The sequence below is a fragment of the Lipotes vexillifer genome, unplaced genomic scaffold, assembly GCF_000442215.2.
Source record: "Lipotes vexillifer unplaced genomic scaffold, Lipotes_vexillifer_v1.1 scaffold762, whole genome shotgun sequence".
Lineage (NCBI taxonomy): Eukaryota > Metazoa > Chordata > Mammalia > Artiodactyla > Lipotidae > Lipotes > Lipotes vexillifer.
Window position 1 is genome coordinate 127531 of NW_006772276.1, and position 21030 is coordinate 148560.

Consider the following 21030-nt stretch of genomic DNA (forward strand, 5'->3'; position numbering starts at 1 on the left):
CGGAGCCTGTGCTCCGCAACGGGAGAGGCCACAACAGTGAGAGGCCCGCGTACCCCTTCCAAAAAAAAAAAAAAAAAAAAAAAAAAAAGAATCAAATATTGATGTATGCTACAATATGAATTAACCTGAAACATTATGCTAAGTGAAAAAAGCCAAACATAAGAGACTACATATTGTGTGATTCTATTTATATGAAATGTCAAGAATAGGCAAATCTAAAGGAACAGATAGATTAGAAATGCCAAGCACTGGGGGGAAGAGGATTGGAAGGGATGGAAAGTGATTGCTAACAGGTACAGTGTTGCTTTTTGGGGTGATGAATACGTTCTAAAATTGACTGTAGTGTTTGATGTACAACGATGAATATACAAAACATGGTTAAATTGTATACTTCAAATGGGTGAAGTGTATGCTTTGTGAATTCTACCTTTATAAAGCTGTTATATTTTAAAAAATAAACTGTGTGATATATGTAGAAATAAAATATATGACAATAGCCCAGTGGGAGGAATGGGGGGAATGGCAGCATACTACCATAAGGTTTTCTTTTTAAGCTTTATTGAGGTATAACTGACATATACAATTGTAAGATATTTAAAGTGTACATTGTGGTGATTTGATGTACATACACATTGCAAAAGGATCCCCCCATCTAGTTAATTAATGCATCCATCACCTCACATATTTATCCTTCTTTTTGTATGTGAGAACATTTAAGATTTACTCTCTTTGCAAATTTCAATTATACAATACAGTGTTATAAACTATAGTCACCATGTTTTATATTTGATCTGCAGATCTTATTCATCTTATAGTTGAAAGTTTGTACCCTTTTACCAACCTCTTCCTATTTCCCTGATCTGCAAGCCCTGGCAACAACTTTTCTACTCTCTCTTTCTGTGAGTGTGCTTTTTTTTTTTTTTTTTTCGTTTTTTAGATTTCTCATACACAAAACCATGCAGTATTTATCATTTTCTGTCTGGCTTATTTCACTTAGCATAATGCCCTCAATGCTACCCTGCTGCCACAAATGGAAGTATTTCCTTCTTTCTCACGACTGCATAATATTCCAGTGTGTGTCTGTGTGTGTGTCTCTGTATCCTGGCTATTGTGAATAATGCTGCAATGAACATGGGAGTGTAGATATCTCTTTGACAATCTGCTTCTATTTCATTTGGATATATACTTAGAAGTGGGATTGCTAGATCATATAGTAGTTCTATTTTTTAAAATTTTTTGAGGAACTGCTGTACTCTTTTCCATAAATTTAGCTGCACTAATTTACATTCCATCAATAATGCACAAGGGTTCCTTTTTCTCCACATTCTCACCAACACTTGCTATCTTACATCCTTTTGATGACAGGCATTCTAAAAAAGTGATATCTCATTGTGGTTTTGATTTGCATTTCCCTGATGATTAGTGATAATGAACACCTTTTCACGCACCTGCTAGTCATTCATATGTCTTCTTTGGAAAAATATCTATTTGGTTCCTCTGACCATTTTTTAATCAGGTTCTTTATTTTTTTGCTATTGTGTTACATGAGTTTATATATTTTGAATATTAACTCCTTATCAGATATATGATTTGAAAATATTTTCTCCAATTCTGGAGTTACATTTTCATTTTATTGGTTATTTCTTTTGCTGTGCAGAAGTTTTTTAGTTGGATATACTCCCAACTTGTGTTATTTTTGCTTCTGTTGCCACTACTCTATGGTTTTTATACCATATGTGAAGTGATGTAATATTATTTGAAGGTAGACTAAATTCAGCTAAAGATGTAATCAATAAACCTGAAAGCAACCATTAAAATAATAAAACAATGAGTTCTATCCAATAAATCAACAGAGGAGTAAAATGGGATTATAAAAAATACTCAATTAATCCAAAAGAAGGCAGAAGAAAAGGAAAAGAAAGCAAATAGAAAAAAAGTACCATGATGGCAGATTTAAATCAAAACATATCAATAATCTCATTAAGTACAAATGAAATAAACACCCTAATTAAAAGTAAGATATTCTGGGAATTCCCTGGTGGTTCAGTGGTTAGGACTCTGCACTTTCACTGCTGAGGTTGTAGGTTCAAATCCCTGGTCAGGGAACTAAGATCCCACAAGCTGCATGGCCAAAAAAAAAAAGAAGAAGAAGAAACAGGTAACCTGAATAGCATCATATCTATTAAACATTTAAGAAGTTGAATTTAGAGTCAAAAACATTCCTACAAAGAAAATTCCAAGTTTTAATGGCTTCATTTGTGAATTCTACCAAACATTTAAGGAAGAAATAGTACCAGTTCTACACAAACACTATGAGAAAACTGAAGAGGAAGTAATGCTTCTAATCTCATTGTAGGAAACCAACTAATTTTGTACCAGACATCAGTTGTTCTAAGTTACCTCTCATTTGCATATATTGAATTTTAAGGTGTTTCAATTATTTAAGGAAACTTCCAATTCTCTGCCTGCCCAACAGCCAAAACTTTTCCATATAATGTTTTTATTGTAAATGAACCTTAAGAGCATTATCTCTACAATATGGAAAGGCTTCTTAAACATAGATAAGCCTTCAATGGATTTGCAAAGTAATCAAATTTTAAATCAAATTTTACTGATGTACAAGACGTCTTTCCTTTTTAAGCACATGAGCAAAAATACACAGGTGACCCTTGAACAACATGGGTTTGAATGGTGCGGGTCCACTCATAGGTGGATTTTATTCAAAAAATACAGTATGACACAATCCAGTTGCAGAACCCTCCTATGCAGAGGGCTGACTGTAAAGTTACACACCTGCATGGGTTTTCAACTGTATGGGGGGTGGGGAGGGGGGCACTCCAACCCCTGCATTGTTCAACAGTCAACTGTACATGTATTTCATTAAAATAAATATTTTTCACTTCACCTTAAATGGAAGAATGAAAACCATCTATTACTTTCTTTATAGAATGTGCCTATAGGCACTAAGTATTTACTTATTATTTTTTTATTAGATCTTTATTGGAATATAATTGCTTCACAATACTGTGTTAGTTTCTGTTGTACAATAAAGTGAATCAGCCATATGCATACATATATCCCCATATCCCCTCCCTCTAGAGCCTCCCTCCCACCCTCCCTATCCCACCCCTCTAGGTCATCGCAAAGCACCAAGCTGATCTCCCTGTGCTATGCTGCTGCTTCCCACTAGCTAACTATTTTACCTTTGGTAGTATATATATGTTGATGCTTCTCTCACTTCATCCCAGCTTACCCTTCCCCCACCATGTCCTCAAGTCCATTCTCTATGTCTACATCTTAATTCCTACCCTGCCACTAGGTTCATCAGTACCACTTTTTTTTTTTAGATTCCACATATATGTGTTAGCATACAGTATTTGTTTCTCTCTTTCTGACTTACTTCACTCTGTATGACAGACTCTAGGTCCATCCACCTCACTACAAATAACTCAATTTCGTTTCTTTTTATGGCTGAGTAATATTCCATTGTATATATGGCACTAAGTATTTAAATTTGTAAAATATCCAAAGACTTTGTTTCATTCTTAAATGTTAAGCATATTTGAAAACTAATCAAACTTCACATAATGATCACCTTTTAAAGGACCTTTAGAACTAAAACAATTTTTCTCTAGTTTATTAAGCAAATTATTATAATTTAAGGTTTTTGAAAACTATATCCAAATTCTTTAAGTAAATATTTGATTAATGAAAATACACCAATTCCTCACCTAAGAAACTTTTAATTTTAAGCATATCATATATGATAATACATTGAGGAAAAAAGTTTCCTTTAAAAAGGCATAATACTCCAGATATTAATAATGAAGTACTTTTCCAAAAGATTTTCATATTTTCCAATTGTTACATCATATTAAGACAAGTTATATCACATAAGGTATAACAATCTAACATATAATTTATACATAAACATACCGTGTCTTGCTTTGGAATTTGGACTAAAACAGAAAGAAGCTGCTCTGTATCAAGAAATCTTGCTATAACTGAAACAAACAAACAGAACCTATGAGCAGTTAAACTTTATGTTACATTTTTAAAATATACACTATGTAAAATATTATCCTCAAGTAATAGAACAGAACAGTTTTACCTGCAAATATTACCTGTTTGAATTATCTTCATCTATCGTACATTTACCAGGAGTAAAATAGTAAATTCTAGTGGTCTTTTCCTAATTTTGATTACTCAGAACTTGTCTTCAAATTTTGCCACTGTTGATCACCCCTTCCTTTTTGAAACTCTACTTCTCTGACTTTTAGATGTTGCTTATCATAATTTTCTTCCCACCTTTTTGACTTCTAACTTTTCTACATGATACTTAAAAGATCAGAGATTAGTTTGAAAGCATAGTTCAACCACTAACCATATAACCTTTCAAAAGTTACATAACTTCTCTGAACTTTAGTTGTTCTCATGTTTTAAATGTGGATAATAACATCTTCCTCCTAGGGTTGTAGTGAGGATTAAGTGCAATAATATGTGTAAAGTACTTTGCACATACCAGAGCTCAAAACTGTTATTTTATTCTTCTCAACTCATTTTCCACCTCCAAGTACACTATAAAAGTATATGTATAGATAATTGGAATCTATCCCTTTTAAATGTCCCCAGGTGTTCTTTTCTTTACCTTAAACTATAGTAACTATTTCTTAATGACTCATGGTTATTATCATCATTGTAATGTGTGATCTCAAAACTTTTTGTGTAAACTTATTGATACTTTCACAAAGTGGCCCCAAACTGTTATCCTTTAAAAAAAAAAGAACTAAATACAAAAATTTTATGTCACTTTTTTCTTGTTCAAACTTTTGATGTTCTTCAGTTTGCCTACCTCTAGAGCTGTGCCTCTTTCTAAATTACCACTTCTATGGTAATTATGTTAAAACTGTGGTTAAAAAATTAGAGTAAATAGGCTGAGTATACTATTATACTGTTATACTATTATATTATACTACCGTGACATTTTATATGTGAGTCCACTAGTCAGACTCTCTTAAGCCCTCACATAGATTGGCCTTTCTCTTTTTCAGTCTCTTCCTTCTTCCTCTCCCAAAATCTCCTGGAACAAACAAACAATGTTTCTAAAATAAGGATTTGACCATATATATTACTCTCTTGGTTTAGAATCATCACCTCCTTATTGATTTCAGGATAAAATCCAACTTTCTTAGCATTATAAAAAGGCTTTTCATAAACCAGCCTCAATTCTCATTTCCTGCCATTCCCCAAGGCTTCAAGTCATAAATAACTACTGGCCATGCCTTAAATACAGCAAGTTCTTTTATAACAATGTAAGTATAACTGCAGAAGCTTATGTTAACTCTATCTTCCTCAGCTTCCCAGAAAAACAAGTGTACCCTAGAAAGTAATGACTGCTCAAGATCACAGTCAGCAGCAGCCATACTGGATCTTTATCCCAGCCACTGCATCCAAAAAGCATTTTTGTTACCCCTATGAACATCAACATACCTTACTCAGGCATGCTCCCTTTGTCTTGAGTATCATTTCTAGAATTCTCCTGTTGTCAAAATCCTACTCATTCCCTTAAGACAGAGCTAAAATATTATCTCTGTGAATCCTGGATTCTATATTTATCCCAGCTCCCTCCTCTATGTTTCCACAAAATATTAAATTATTATTGTGTTTTTCACACTGTATCATATTTATTTATTTAGAGTTCTGTGTCTCTAACATGAATGTAAGATCCCTGAGGACAAAAACTTATAACTTAATCTTCATGTTTTCATCCGTATTGTAGAATGCCTACAAGGAAGTATGTACCGTACTTTTTATGAGGTTCACACTCTCATATTTTAATAAACTATAAAAATTACCCTTGTTCTGTATTCCTGCTCTCCTACTTTATTACATGTTAAGATAAATTATAAACTGTCAAATAAAGAAAATATAGAAATATTTAACATTTGTAGATGTCAATTTAAAACTTTCTATTATAAGGAATTATAAAACTTAAAATATATGAAAACTAAAGCTTCAAATAAAATCCAAGTTTTTCATTAAAATCTCATCATATAGACCATTATAATCTTTGGAACAAGAGAATACAATTTTCAACATGTTTAATAATAAATCAATAGCTTAACAAATATGAACACCCATTATGTTCTAGACTCATATGGGAATCATCCAACAAAACATTCACTTACAATACTGTAAGATAAGTGCCATAACAAGATACTATAGACAACATATAGAAAAGATACCTAATATAGACTTGGGGAGTCAGAGAGGCTTCTAGAAGTGACATCTAAACTAGGATGGTAAATTATGAACTGCAGTTGGCTAAAGAGTAGCTTGGGAGAAGAGGTTACAGAGACGAAAGAGAAAAGATTCTAGACAAATATTACAGAGTACAAAAGCCAGAACATGATATGCACTAAAACAGACACACAGATCAATGGAACAGAAATAAACCCACGCACATATGATCAATTAATCTATGACAAAGGAGGCAAGAATACACCATAGGGAAAAGACAGTCTCTTCAATAAATGGTGCTGGGAAAACTGGACAGCTACATGTAAAAGAATGAAATTAGAATATTTTCCCACACCATATACAAAAATAAATGCAAAATAGATTAAACACCTAAATGTAAGACCTGACACCATAGAACTCCTAGAAGATAACATAGACAGAACACTCTTTGACATGAATGGTCAATATTTTTTTGGATCTGTTTCCTAAGGCAAAGGAAATAAAAACAAAAATAAACAAACAAGACCTAATGAAACTTAAAAGCTTTTGCACAGCAAAGGAAACCACTGACAAAACAAAAAGTCTACTGAATGGGAGAAAATATTTGCAAATGATATACCCAGGAAGGGGTTAATATCCAAAATATATAAACAGCTCAAATAATTCAATATCAAAAAAACAAATAATCCAATTAAAAAATAGGCAGAAGACCTGAATAGACATTTTTCCAAAGAAGACATACAGATGGCCAACAGGCACATGAAAAGATGCTCAACACTGCTAATCATCAGAGAAACGCAAATCAAAACCATAATGAGATATCACCTGACACCTGTTAGAATGGCTATCATCAAAAAGACCACAAATAACAAATGTTGGCAAGGTTGTCGAGAAGAGGGAACCTTCATACACTGATGGTGGGAATGTAAATTGGTGCAGTCACTGTAGAAAACAATATGGAGGTTTCTCAAAAAACTAAAAATAGAACTACCATATGACTCAGCAATTCTACTCCTGGGTGTGTATCTGAAAAAAACAAAAACACTAATTTGAAAAGATGCATGCACCCCAATGTTCACAGCAGCATTACTGACAACTGCCAAGATATGGAAGCAACTTAAGTGTCCATCAACAGATGAGTGAATAAATAAGATGTGGTATATGTGTGTGTACATATATATGGAATACTACTCAGCCATAAAAGAAGGATGAAATTTTGCCATTTGCGAAAACATGGATGGGTCCTGGAGGGTATTATGCTTAGTGAAATAAGTCAGGCAGAGAAAGACAAACACTTATACATGGAATCTAAAAAATAAAACAAACGAAAGAGTATAGCAAAACAGAAACAGACTCACAGATACAGAGAACCACCTAGTGGTTAACAATGGGGAGAGGGTGGGGAGGAAGGTCAAGAGAGGGGTAGGGGATTAAGCGGTACAAATTACTATGTATAAAATAAGTGAGCTACAAGGATATATTATACAGCATAAGGAATATAGTCATTATTTTGTAATAACTTTAAATGGAGTATAATCTATACAAATTTTGAATCATTATGTTGTACAACTGACACTAATATTGAAAATCAACTATACCCCAATGGAAATAAATTAAATTAAAAAAATTTTAAAAGCCAGAACATGAGACAGGATATGTTCAAGTAACTAAAAGAAGTTCAATTATACTAGAAGGCAGAATGACAAGTGACGAGTAACAAGAGATGCTGTGGGAGATGATAAAGAAATAGCCATCCAGAAGAGTCTGGATTTTATCCTAAAAGTAATGAGAAGAGAATGAAGGATTTTATGCAAGTGGATATGTGGTAGCCCCACAAAGATGTCCACATCTTAATCCCTGGAACCTTTGAATATGTTATCTGGTAAAGGGGACTTTGAAGATGGGATTAAGTTAAGCATCTTGAAATGGAGAGATTATTCTGGATTATTTGTTAGTTCCAAAGTAATCACAAGGGTCCTTATAAGAGGGAGGCAGGGGAATTCCCTGGCAGTCCAGTGGTTAGGGCTCTGTGCTCTCACAGCCGGGGGCCCAGGTTCTATCCCTGGTCAGGGAACTAAGTTCCCACAAGCCGCGTGGCCAAAAAAGAAAGAAAAAAAAAAAAAAAAAGAGGGAGGGAGGAGGATCAGTCAAAAGAGAGAAGATATAAGGACAAAAGCAGAGGTCAGAAAGTAGAGAAGAAACTATTCTGCTGGCTTTGAAGATGGAGTAAGGGCCATGAGCCAAGGAATGTAGATGGCCTCTAGAAACTGGAAAAGGCAAGGAAACAGTTTTGCCCCTAGAGCCTCCCGAAGAAATGGTGGACCTGCTAACTCATTGATTTTAGCCCAGCAAAACTGATTTCTGACTTCCAGAACTGTAAGATAATAAATTCATGTTGTTTTAAGCCACTAAATTTGTGGTACTTTGTTACATCAACAACAAGAAACTAATGAAGAGTAATATGCTCAGATTTATATTTTCAAAAGATCTCTCAGGCTCTCATATAGAGAAGAGACTGTAAAGAACAAGACTGGAGGAGGAAGCCAAACAGAAGCCTGCTGCAATAAATCAGATTATAGATAAATGGTACCCCAGGCTGGAGCAGCAGCATTGGGAATAGAAGCTAAACATGCAAGAGATATATAGAAAAGAGACTTTGCAAAATTTGATGATTAATTTCAGGGAAGGGAAGTGTCAAGAATGACTTCCAGGTATTTGGTTTGGTAAACAGCTTGGATATAGAGCTATTCTCTGAAATCAGAAGGGACTGATTTAGAAGGGAAGATGGCACAGTTTGGACACATTAAATGTGAGGTGATTAAGGAACATCTAATAAGTGCTCAGTAGGCAATAAGATATATGGGGCTGAAGGTCTATAGAGATATCTGGACATAAGATGTAAATTTGGAAGTTACGAATACGTGAATGATAATTATAAGACCAAGAAGGTGGGTAAATCATATAATAAGAATATACGGGGTAAAAAGACAACCCAGGACATACCTTTGAAGAGCCATAGCATTTAGAGAATGAGCAAAGGAAAACAAGCCTAAAAAGAAGACTCAGAAGTCATTCTCACTTCCATTTGAAAGAAAGGACTCTGGGGTGTTTACTCTGTTACCTGATCAATGACAGAGCTTTCTGAAGACATTCCAAGACAGTATACAGTCCTGTAGTCTTTGGAAATAGTAAAGATAACATTACAAGGGAGATACCCCATTGGTTTTGACTGGATAGTCATAAACTTGTTAAAGAAATGAGTGACAGAGCTTAAAAAAAAGGAAACTCCAAAGAAATAGGAAGAAAACTAGGAAACTGTATAATCACAGAAGCAAAGAAAGGCAGTAATTCAATAAGGAGAGATTTTTGGCAGCACCAAAGAAGTTGGATTTCAAATAGGAGAACTAATATGTGTCCATTAAATTTAAAAACAATGAGACTATGGGTGAATGTTTTAGGCTGGGTGCTCCAGAAGCAGAGGCTGAGATGAAGATTCATGTGCAAGTAATATATTAAGAATTTGCTTCCATGAGAAACCAATAAAGAAGACAAGGACAGGAAAGAGAAAAAAGGCCAAACAAAAGTATAATTTCAGGCAAAGTCCTATGGAAGGTAACTTCAACCAATCCTGTAGAAGGCTTGTGGACTTTAAGTTACATTCATGGTTTTTGCCAAAACAGTGTGAGACAGCTGGGCTTTCATACTCCCACAACGTTCAGTCATTTAAGGTCTGCAAGGCACTTTTGGCACTCCGCGCCTGAGAGCAAAGCCCTCTAATAGCCTGAGGGCAGGCCTCTAAAGAGAGTCCAGGTACAGCCCATTAGAAGCAAAAGCACACATAGCAGGGAAAAGGGGCACACAGAAAGGTAAAAGAGACCCAAGAAGATCTGGACAGAGAATCAACAATATCTGCTATAGTGACCTTGACAAGAGCAGTCTCAGTGCAGGAGTGGGCACAGAAACAAGACTGATTGATTAAGACATAGTGATGAAGAGAAGATAGTGTGTGCAGAAAATTTGTTTTTCAAAAAGATGTTTAATGGAAAAAGAGAGATAAGGTGTTGCTGTGAACAAGGCTGACCAGTTAAAAAGTGGCCTTTTTGTACCCTTCCCAAAGCCTCACAAAATACACAGGAATATATAGAAAAAAATGAATATACAAAACAACATTGGAAATGCAGAGTCACAGTCAGTATAATGTCAGAATTTTGAAGAAATTATACTAATTAAAAGGTATTTAGAATTGGACTTAGGAAAACCTAAAGGCTGTAAATGCCTTCTAGATTTTCAAGTACCACTTCCGTTTAGACCTCCAGAGCAACAGGAGGGGAGGTTGGGGAAGTGAGGTTATGGAAGACAGATCAAGTTGCTAGAAACCAGGAACTGGACTCGGATCAGTGCATATAAACTGCCCCTCCACCTACAGATTTAAGAAGAAAATTGCACTGCCATGCCAGTGAACAGATGCCAAGGGCAATTCTCTTACCTCATGTTATGAGTTGGACTGTATCCCCCAAAAAGAAACTTTGAAATCCTAAACCCTAGTATCTGAATGTGATATTACTTGGAAATTGGACCTTTGGTGATGTCATCAAGTTAAGATAAGGTCATTAGGATGAGCCTTAATCCAACAGGACTGGTATCTTTTTAAGAAGACAATGTATTTTGTTAAAAAATTTGTATTTGGGCTTCCCTGGTGGCGCGGTGGTTGGGAGTCTGCCTGCGGATGCAGGGGACACGGGTTCGTGCCCCGGTCCGGGAGGATCCCACATGCCACGGAGTGGCTGGGCCTGTGAGCCGGAGCCTGAGCCTGTGTGTCCGGAGCCCGTCCGGAGCCCATGTTCCGCCACGGGAGAGGCCACAACAGTGAGAGGCCCACGTACCGCAAAAAAAAAATTTGTATTTGTAAAAGTAGATGATATTCATTTACCTGACTGAAGTCCAAAAAAGAGTTCCTCATCTTGAAGCAGTTCTTGAACACAATCTAACCTCATGTTAATGGTTTCAACATCAATTAGAGGTTCTAATATATTAGAACGAAGTCTTCTACTTCCTCCAGGAGTCTTAGTGTAATTTAGAACACCAAAGAGTGTGTGATTGCTCCTTTAAAAACACAAGTTAGGAAAATTTCATTAAGTATACTAAGGAAAATCCAATAAAACTGTAATTTAACTTTTAAAATAATCCTATAATCTATGGTAGTGATTCTCAAACTTTAATATGTGTACAAATCACATGAGGATTCTGATTCAGTAGGTCTGGGATGAGGCTTGAGAATCTACGTTTCAAATACACTCTCAGGTATGCTGTCAGTCAGTGAAGCACACTTTGATTAACAAGATCAACAGAATCTTCTTGCATTTAGTTAATGGCTTCTTTCATAGATCAGTTAACAATACTCAGACTAATATAAAATATTCTAGTCCATGGCATTCCATCAATAATAGCAAGATATCAACAACACATCCTTAAGGGGAGAACTTTTACACTGATAAAATGAGTAATATAATCACTCTGTTCTAACTTAAGAAGTTAGAGAATTATAAGTAAAAGAGAAAGAAAGAAAATAATATCAGGTACAGAAACTGTTAAAAACAAACAAACAAACAGAACTGTACAGAGAATGACCAGGAGGGTTGATTTAGTTAGGTTGGTTGAGAAAGACCTGTATGTATATTCGGCAGTTGAGTTAAGAAGGCATCCACGCCAAGATGATGATGAGATGGGAATAATGATGACAATTGATGGTGAGTATAGCTAACATATAGTGAACACAAAGTATGTGCCAGGCCTTATTCTAAGCACTTTACATATATTGACTTACTTAATTCTAACAATGATGGTATGAGATAGATGCTATTATTAACATTTTACAAGGGAAGAAACTGAAACACAAAGAAATTAAGTAACTTGACCAAGGTTTCCAAATAGTGAACAAGAAAAGAGTTACTGTTTAAAAGGGCAAAACAGAGCAGCAATTTAAGCGCAGGTAGTCTTTCTGGCTCCAGAACCAGAAAGAAGACCAAAGTTGGTGGAGCACTGCAAGTGAGGGTAAGAATTAAGGGAGATGAATGAAGAAGTTGAAAGAGGCCAGAACACAGAAGTCCTTGTAGGCCACGGTAAAGAGTCTGACTTATATTCTAAATATAATAGGAGCTCTGGAAGATTTTAAGCAGGCAAGTTCCAAGATCTAATTTCTGGTTTAAAAGGATCACACTCTGCCCACTAGGTTGAGAATAGACTAATTGTAGGAGGGGAAGAAAGCAGAGAGACAAGTTAGGGGCTATTACACTATACAGTAGTCCAGGCTAACATGATGGAGGTATGGGTTAGGGTTGTAGCACCGGAAATGCTAAGAAGTGATCCAGAATATGTATGTACTCTAAAGGTTGAGTCAGGAGGATTTTCTGACATATTGAATCTGGGTTAAGAGAGGAAAGGAAATAAAAATGACTCAAGTAATCAGACTGCCAAATTTTTGGTATATCAATTTAAACAAATTTTTAGGAAACTATTCAAATCAAGTCCTGGCTGGGAGTGGGGGTCACCATAGGTAAGTCACAGGCACAATTTTGAGAACTTGTCTTCTGCAGGAACAAAAGAGGTGGGGAGCATACCTAAATCTGCCATTTGCTATAGAAATCAATGGGTGAAAGAGTATGTTGAACAAGTAACAAATCCATAGAAGCATTAGAGCTATTCAGACAGTTCAGTAAATAGCATGCCCATCTTTTAACCTAATATTCTTTGGTTCAAGTCTGTGAAGAGATCTCAATTTCTTCTTTCAACTATAATATGAACTCTTGGAGGTCAAATATCCTATCATTTAATATATAGCAGGAACTCAAGCAATGTTTGACAATGATAATGGTAAACAATGATTAACTATGAAATGTGACAAAGTAAAACTGAGTACGAAACCCTTTGTAATAATTACCAGCCTTGGTTATTGACTGTCTACGTTACCCCACGTTATTTTAATTTAGAAAGTCAATGACAGAGTACTTTATCCAGATATTATTTTAACCCTTTTTTCCTAGCAATAGAAAAAATATTATTTATTCACTAAGCTGAAAAGGAATAATTACAATTAATTATAAACTCCTTTAAAACGTTATAATTTTAGACCATCATTATTCAGTGGAACTACAAAGGTGTTGAGGTCACTACACTGACAATGACAAATAGTATACACAGTACTATTCTTACCTTTACTAAAAGTAGTGCCAACAGTACCTAGATAGATCTAAACTGTTCTTGATGATTAAAGTAAATAATTAAAAAAATTAGATATTATAGGTTTCTAAGTTTGTAACAGTAAATAATGTCTGGAGATTTCACATAATTAAAAGTGAAGCCAAGATAAGAGCACACAAAGTGACAGAAATACTTAAACACTATGGCTCTGAAATTGGCAGTGAGCACATTAAGGTTTCAATTGTATAAAGTACTCTTTATTCTATTCAGTACTCTTAATACTAAAATTTATGATTATTTTAAGTTTATCCATTTCATTGATATCCGAAGTTATATTTAAGTACTGAAAGCTGAGATTTTACTCCAAGCTTACTTACTCCCAACTTGTACTTTACCAAAGTAAACAGCTTATAGTTTCCTTGCACATACCATATTGCTATATTGAAAATCATGCTTTCAAGACTTTGTTATTCATTGTCTTACTACCTTTTCTACTTCTTAATCTGGATAACTTCTTTTTTAAAAAATTATTTATTTATTTATTTTTGGCTGCATTGGGTCTTCCTTGCTGCGTGTGGGCTTTTCTCTAGTTGCGGCAAGCGGGGGCTACTCTTTGTTGTGGTGCATGGGCTTCTCGTTGCAGTGGCTTCTCTTGTTGTGGAGCATGGGCTCTAGGAAGGTGGGCTTCAGTAGTTGTGGCTTGTGGGCTTTAGAGCGCAGGCTCAGTAGTTGTGGCGCACGGGCTTAGTTGCTCCGCAGCTAAGTTACTCCTTAACTAAGTCCAGTTAACTTTCTTTCTCTGCTATGATCCCAACATTTTTTTATGCAAACTTTCATATCACTATACAGTTGTCCCTTGGTACCTGTAGGGGATTGATTCTAAGACCTCTAGCGGATACCAAAATCCGAGGATGCTTAAGTCCCTTATATAAAGTGGCCTACTACAGTGGGCCCTCCATATCCACAGGTTCCATATCTGTGGATTCAACCAAGTGTGGGTCCCTAGGCTACGGAGGGCCTGATGTACTTAGTACATGTTAATGATACTATGATACTATGCATCTCCTCCTTTAGACTGTAATTCCTCAAGGAGAAAAACCATTACTCGCTAATTCTTTGTACCAAATTGAACCCATATTAAACTATATAGGTTTATGCCTACTATAAGCACCACCACAGGTTGATTACATTATCTTCTAATAACATTTTGATTCTAGTTTAGGTATCCCAACCACTATGAAATCTTATAAACACTGTGTGTTTGTGTGTGTGTGTGCACACACATGGGCAATCTCCCATTCTCGGTCTTATTCATGCTTACCATAAATATTCCTCTAACTAAAGCTAACAATAAACCAATAAAATGAGCAATCTAGTCATACACAAAGACCAAGTTGATTCAACTATTTTCACCTTCTCAAATGATTATGTAGCCCCTTGAATTTCCTGTATTTAATGCTTTTAAAACTTGTTATTTTAACTTTATAGTATTCTGCACACAACTTTTTTTATTATGGTAAAACATACAAAATACAAATTTTAGCATTTTAACCATATTAAGCACACAAGTCAGTGTCATTAGGTACACTTGCAATATTGTGCAACCATTACCATCATTCATTTCTCATCATCCCAAACAGAAACTCTGAATCCATTAAACAATAACTCTCCCATTCCCCACTCCCCCCAGCCCCTGGTAACCTGTCTACTTTCTGTCTCTATAAATTTGCCTATTCTAGGTACTTCATATAAATGGAATCATAAAATATTCTTCCTTTTGTGTCTGGCATATTTCACTTAACATGATGTTTTCAAGGTTCACACATCTCGTGGCATGTATCAGAATTTCGTTCCTTTTTAAGGCCGAATGATATTCCACTGTATGTATACACCTTATCTGTATACATCTTATTTTATCAGTCACTCATCGATTGACATCTGGTTTGTTTCCACATTTTGGCTGCTATGAATAATGCTGCTATGAATATTTGTGTGCAAGTATCTGTTTGAGTCCCCATTCTCAATTCTTTTAGGTATATACCAAGAAGTAGAATGTCTGGATCATATGGTAATGCTATGTTTAACTTTTTGAGGAACCACCATGTGGTTTTCCAAAGTGAATGCACCATTGTACATTCCCACCATAAATGGATTAGGATTCTAATTTCTCCATATCCTTACCAACAATTATTTTCTATTTACTTAATAATAACCATCCTAATGGGTGCGAAGTGGTAATTGTGGTTTTGATTTGCATTTCCCTAATGACTAGTGACGTTGAGCAACTTCTTAAGTGCTTATTGAACCTCTGTATATCTTCTTTGGAGAAATGTCTGTTCAAGTCTTCTACCTAGTTTTGAAATGGGTTGTTACTTTTTTTTTCTTGTTTAGTACAAATATATTTTTAAAACCTGATTTTGGTGAAACATCTGAGCAGCTCACCAACAATGGTATAAGGATTAAAAATATGTTTATTCAATATTTCTCCATCGAACAATTTAAAGAAATGTAAAGTAACTATTCATAGAAAAATATGACATAATATACTGATACATTTTCTAAGAAAAAAATAGATGATCTTACCTAGAGTCTTGATTATTAATTATTAATTCAAGGTTTTGGGTTGATGATGAATCTATCATAGCTGTCTGTTCACTACCCTGGAAACAAATCTTCAGCGATTTTGGTGCGTAAACTGAATTTTGAATAAATTCAACATATTTTAATAAAGCTGCAACAGCTGCAAGGCAGTAATACCTGTAAAGTGACCGAAGATACATCACTATAAATCTCTGGAATAAAAAAAAGTATTGCTATAAAAGAAAACATTTATTTCACTTTAATATTAGCAAAATTATAAATATTTGCATAGCATTGCTTAAAATCAAAGGGAAAAAGCACACCAAGTGTTCTTGATTTTTGATAACTAGTTAAATTACCTCTAAAACATAAAAGTTGATAAAAAGAGACAATTTTCTAAAGTCTGAGACTTAAGGGATATTAGAGTCCCAATAGGTCACATGTTAGAAGTCAACATTCAATGGTAATTTGTGTCAATTTTTGATGTAACATTCTAAGTACACATTCAAATAATGTTGAAAAAGTCTGAGAGTTGTAAAGGTACAGTCAGGAGGTCCCAATGTATAGGAAAGCAGTTTTGATCTCGGTGACAGTAGTCGTCATGATTAACTGAGCGAACAAGTGGTCCAACCTGGCTCAAAGTATCTGTTCAGCATGTTATAAGAAATATCCATTCCAAAAATATCATTTCCTGTCTCATTCTAAAAGAGTAAAGGTATGAAGTAACAGGAACACAGCTTTAACTGTGTTTCAATTCTGTACCCTCACACTTCTAGTTTGCTGTAGCTACTTGAGCTTTTCAATTCAAAGTAAAGTGAGCAGGAACCATTAAGGCAGTAGAGTATGACTAATTTGGAGAAATTCCATAAAAGTTTAGTTAGCAAGATATGCCTTGTATATAAATTTTAGTTAACTATTTTACTATTTCAATAATTACTGAGTGTGTTTTATAAGCCAGGCACTTTTCTAGGTGGTAGGGAATATAGCAAAGAATAAAACACACAAAAGACCTTTCTGTCCTGGAATACACACCAGAGATTTACTACTTGCCCTAAATTTTAACTTACTTGGAGTGAACCTCCATTAGGACAGTGTTGAATTCTGTTATGCATAGTTGTTCAATGTACTCTAATCCTTTTGTTTCATTGAAGTATTTCCTTTGGATAGTAGTGAAATTAACGTTCTGAAAAGAATTTTTAATTTCAAAATAAATTTTAAGTTTCATGCACTTGCCCAAAGCTGCTTTCTTAAATACATGCTCATACATGGGTAGATGACTTAAATATTGAATAAAGTTTATTTTTCATTATTTATTATTTTCTAGAGTTAAATAAGAAGTTTTCTTAGTTATTTACAAAAAGAATGATGGTCAGTCTTGCTAAGTGAATTATAGCAGTCTGTAGCTCTTATTAAGCCATATTTACATGAAATTTAAGTACAATAATAAAAAATAAACATGAGAGTCTCTGACTTCTACTAATTTTATTCTACAGCAACAACAGCAACAAAGGTTTTACATTCAGCCTCATATACACTATCATAATTTAGAGAGGGTAAATCTTTGTAATACACTAGCCAGGGAAGCCAAAAATACCAATTCCGGCTATCAAATCTATGAAATGCTATCTACATAAGGTGAATTTAATTTATAGAATAAGAAAAGCAGATAATGGAACTTTTTTTCAAAGAGCAAAAAAAAAAAAAAAGCATGCAGCTGCAGAGTAAAAGGTCTGCCTACTTTGAATAAAAGTAATAGGTAAGAAAGGTATTAATAATATAATAACAATGGACCATGAAAGAGCTGCAAGGCGGCAAAAAAAAGTCATAAGCAGGTAGGGAATTTGTTATGTGCCAAGATTGTTTGAAGAGTTATCTCATTTAATCTTCCCAATAACCCTATGATGTAAGTTTTGTATCAATATTAAGTACAATCTTCCTCTAAGTCAAATTCTGAGAAGTCAAGCAACTTTTCTAATATACAATTGATATATTCCAGAGCTGAGACTTGAACTTGGATTTCTTTGACTAAAAAGTCCATGTTCCTTACACTTCATATTGCTTATTTAATTGAGGTCTTTTTATGCTAAGTGTGATGATAATGATAACAATAACATTGATTTTCCCCTCTGTTTATAATGCTTTTATATCAAATACTTCTATGGCTCTCTCTCTCACTCCTATCAGGACTTTGCCCAAATGTAACCTCATCAGTGAGACCATTTCTGATTACCTTATATAAAATATCAATTCTCTAGGAGGTAGATACTATTATTGTCCCTATTTTACTGATGAATAAAAACTGAAGCTTAGAGAGGTTAACTTAACTTGCACACAGTCATTTAGAATCAGGATTTGAAACCACAACAGTCTAGCTCCTCTATTCTTTTTCTTTTTTTAATTTATTTATTTATGTATTTATTTATTTTGGGCTGCGTTGGGTCTTCGTTGCCGCCCATGTGCTTCCCCTAGGTGTGGCGAGCGGGGGCTACTCTTCGTTGTGGTGTGCTTGGCTTCTCATTGCGGTGCATTCTCTTACTGTGGAGCATGGGCAGTAGGCATGCAGGCTTCAGTAATTGTGGCACGCGGGCTCAGCAGTTTCGGCGTGCAGGCTCTAGAGCGCAGGTTCAGTAGTTGTGGCGCACGGGCTTAGCTGCTCCATGGCATGTGGGATGTTCCCGGACCAGGGCTCAAACCTGTGTCTCCTGCACTGGCAGGCGGATTCTTAACCACTGCGCCACCAGGGAAGTCCCTGGCTCCTTTACTCTTAAGCACTATGCTATATTGCCTTACATCTCAAGCATAGTAAATGTAGGTTGTTTTCACCTTTGGAGGATTCATCTATCCCACATTCTATGTTGTTCTGTCCATGTAGGACTGTCAATTACAGTACTCTGTGCCCCACAGCAAAAAGCAAATGACCTGGGATTAATCAATCATAGTGCTTTTACCCCCAGAAACAGTGATTAATCTAACATGTGGGAACATGAACAAAGAAGGAACAGTCAGGGTCCTTCTCTTGAATTCATATGTGGACACCAGAAGGAAGAAGTTATTTTTTACTCTCAGTTGACTAAGCTGAGTTGACATCAGCCTGGAGCCATGAGCAATCATTTTATTAAACCTCACAGAAAGATGGCAGTAGAGATGAGAGTAAGGATAGGATCTATCCAACCATTTGGCTTCCCAGTTACATAAGCCAACAAACTTGCTTTTTCACTTAAGCTACTTCAAGTTGAATTTCTGTTATTCACAACCAAAGGACTTAGAATGCTTAATCAATACAAAATAATGAAGGTATATGGAAAGGTATACATAAATAAGGGTGATGAAAAGAAGTCTAAAGTCATGAATGAAAGAGATAAAGAGTCCTGTCTAATAGAGACAATAGGTTTACAATAGGAACCATTTCTGGCAATGAGTCAAAGACAGCTGAGCTACACTGGATCTCTAAGAGCACAAGAAATCTTATATGACTGTAGATGCTGAATATATTAAGAACTATAAAGAACTCATTGGACCATAATCTCAACTTGGTTTCAAATGTGTTAAAGATAAGTCTACAGACACAACGAAATATAATATTCTGAAAATAATTTGCACTCCTCAAGAACTATTCTAACTGCAATGCTGCCTACTTGGTTCAGAACCACAGCCTCCATTCCACAAAGCAGGGAGATGTGCTAAAGGGAAGAAATAAACCGCATGGTAGACAGGCCCTTATTGAGAGGGAGAGTGTTGGCTGGATAAGGTTCCAGAGCACTTCCCTGTCACAGTCCCACAGACGGTGAGACAGTATGTGTTGCCAGGGGAAGCTGTAACAATTCTATAATATAAATCAAATTCTCCAAAAGAAAAAGTACTTGCTGATAGTTGCTATCCCCTAGAAGAATAAGAACTTCACTTTCAACTAGTCTGGCAGCACAATAATTACTTTCCAGGAAGCTATACCTAAGGAAATCCATGCTTTCTCTAAGTGTCTGCTTCCTGTATACTCTGGGAAACCTCCTTATTACCTAAAAGATTTTTCCTTTTTTGCAAAGTATATCAAGGGTACCAAAACAAGTAAGTGAATTCCTTGTCACTTTTATTATATGTATTAATAGTCCCTAAGCTTTGGACTTGTACTTAGTGAGTGCTTTAGGGTAAAGATACCCGAATTATTGTTCTTTAGGATGATATTATAAAATGGATTTTAAATAAGACAATCTTGAATGTTACTACTGAGAATAAAAATCACTTACCTTGAAATTTTCTGTGATGAGAGTAAACAACTTGGTTGAATTCCCCACAACACAAGCAGTATTTGACATTATTATTTCCAAAGGTGATAAAATTTTGAGTTTAGTGATCACCTAAAATTGTTTGAATAATTTCTTAAATGTAAGCTTAGGATTCTCTAAAACCAAAAAAGTTTCGTATTTTTCTGAGAGATAAAATTAAGTCAGAGACATACAAAATCACAACTGTTCTAATTATATGTTTCAATTAAATATACTTCTAATGGTAATATGTCAAACATATATCCTATAAAATTATAAATACAAAATATTATCATAAGCATAGGCTATATTTTACTCACAATAGTTTGTATCAGCTCTAAGCCCCCAAATAATTTGAACATATCAAATATGTATTCCTAAAAAAATTTTTTTTAATAAATTCATCTACTCGGTATTTTATTCATCTCCATGAAAAACATAAACATTCAATAGCGTAACTATGGTGATTCAATCAATATGGCCACACGGGTACAGTTTAGAAGTTGAAAAGTACAGAAACACAGATGAGAAACATCTGCTTTATGACTGATGCTTTTCACAGTCTAAGGTGCACTTCTTAGAACTATTCTAGACACAGAAATACTTTATCAATATACTGAACATTCCCGTTTTTAAAAAAAAACTTTTATCCTATTCTTTTTAAATTGCATAGAAATGTGAAATATCCAGATATGCAGTACTAATACCATTTAGGTTGTTAGGTATATTAAAAAATTAATTATTAGGTAGGGAA

The 21030-nt window shown here is 34.9% G+C and overlaps 1 protein-coding gene across 1 annotated transcript in view; it reads right to left on the reverse strand.

The window, feature by feature from the left end:
* The window catches only part of MSH4 (mutS homolog 4), a 100170-nt gene that overhangs the window by 69051 nt on the left and 10089 nt on the right, over positions 1 to 21030 (reverse strand). Inside the window, exons 4-8 of the mRNA XM_007447366.1 lie at positions 20259 to 20369; positions 17085 to 17200; positions 16021 to 16194; positions 11171 to 11343; positions 3937 to 4004 (exon numbers count right to left, since the gene is read on the reverse strand). Of these exons, the coding sequence (XP_007447428.1) occupies positions 3937 to 4004; positions 11171 to 11343; positions 16021 to 16194; positions 17085 to 17200; positions 20259 to 20369 (642 nt within the window). The remainder of the gene's footprint in view (positions 1 to 3936; positions 4005 to 11170; positions 11344 to 16020; positions 16195 to 17084; positions 17201 to 20258; positions 20370 to 21030) is intronic.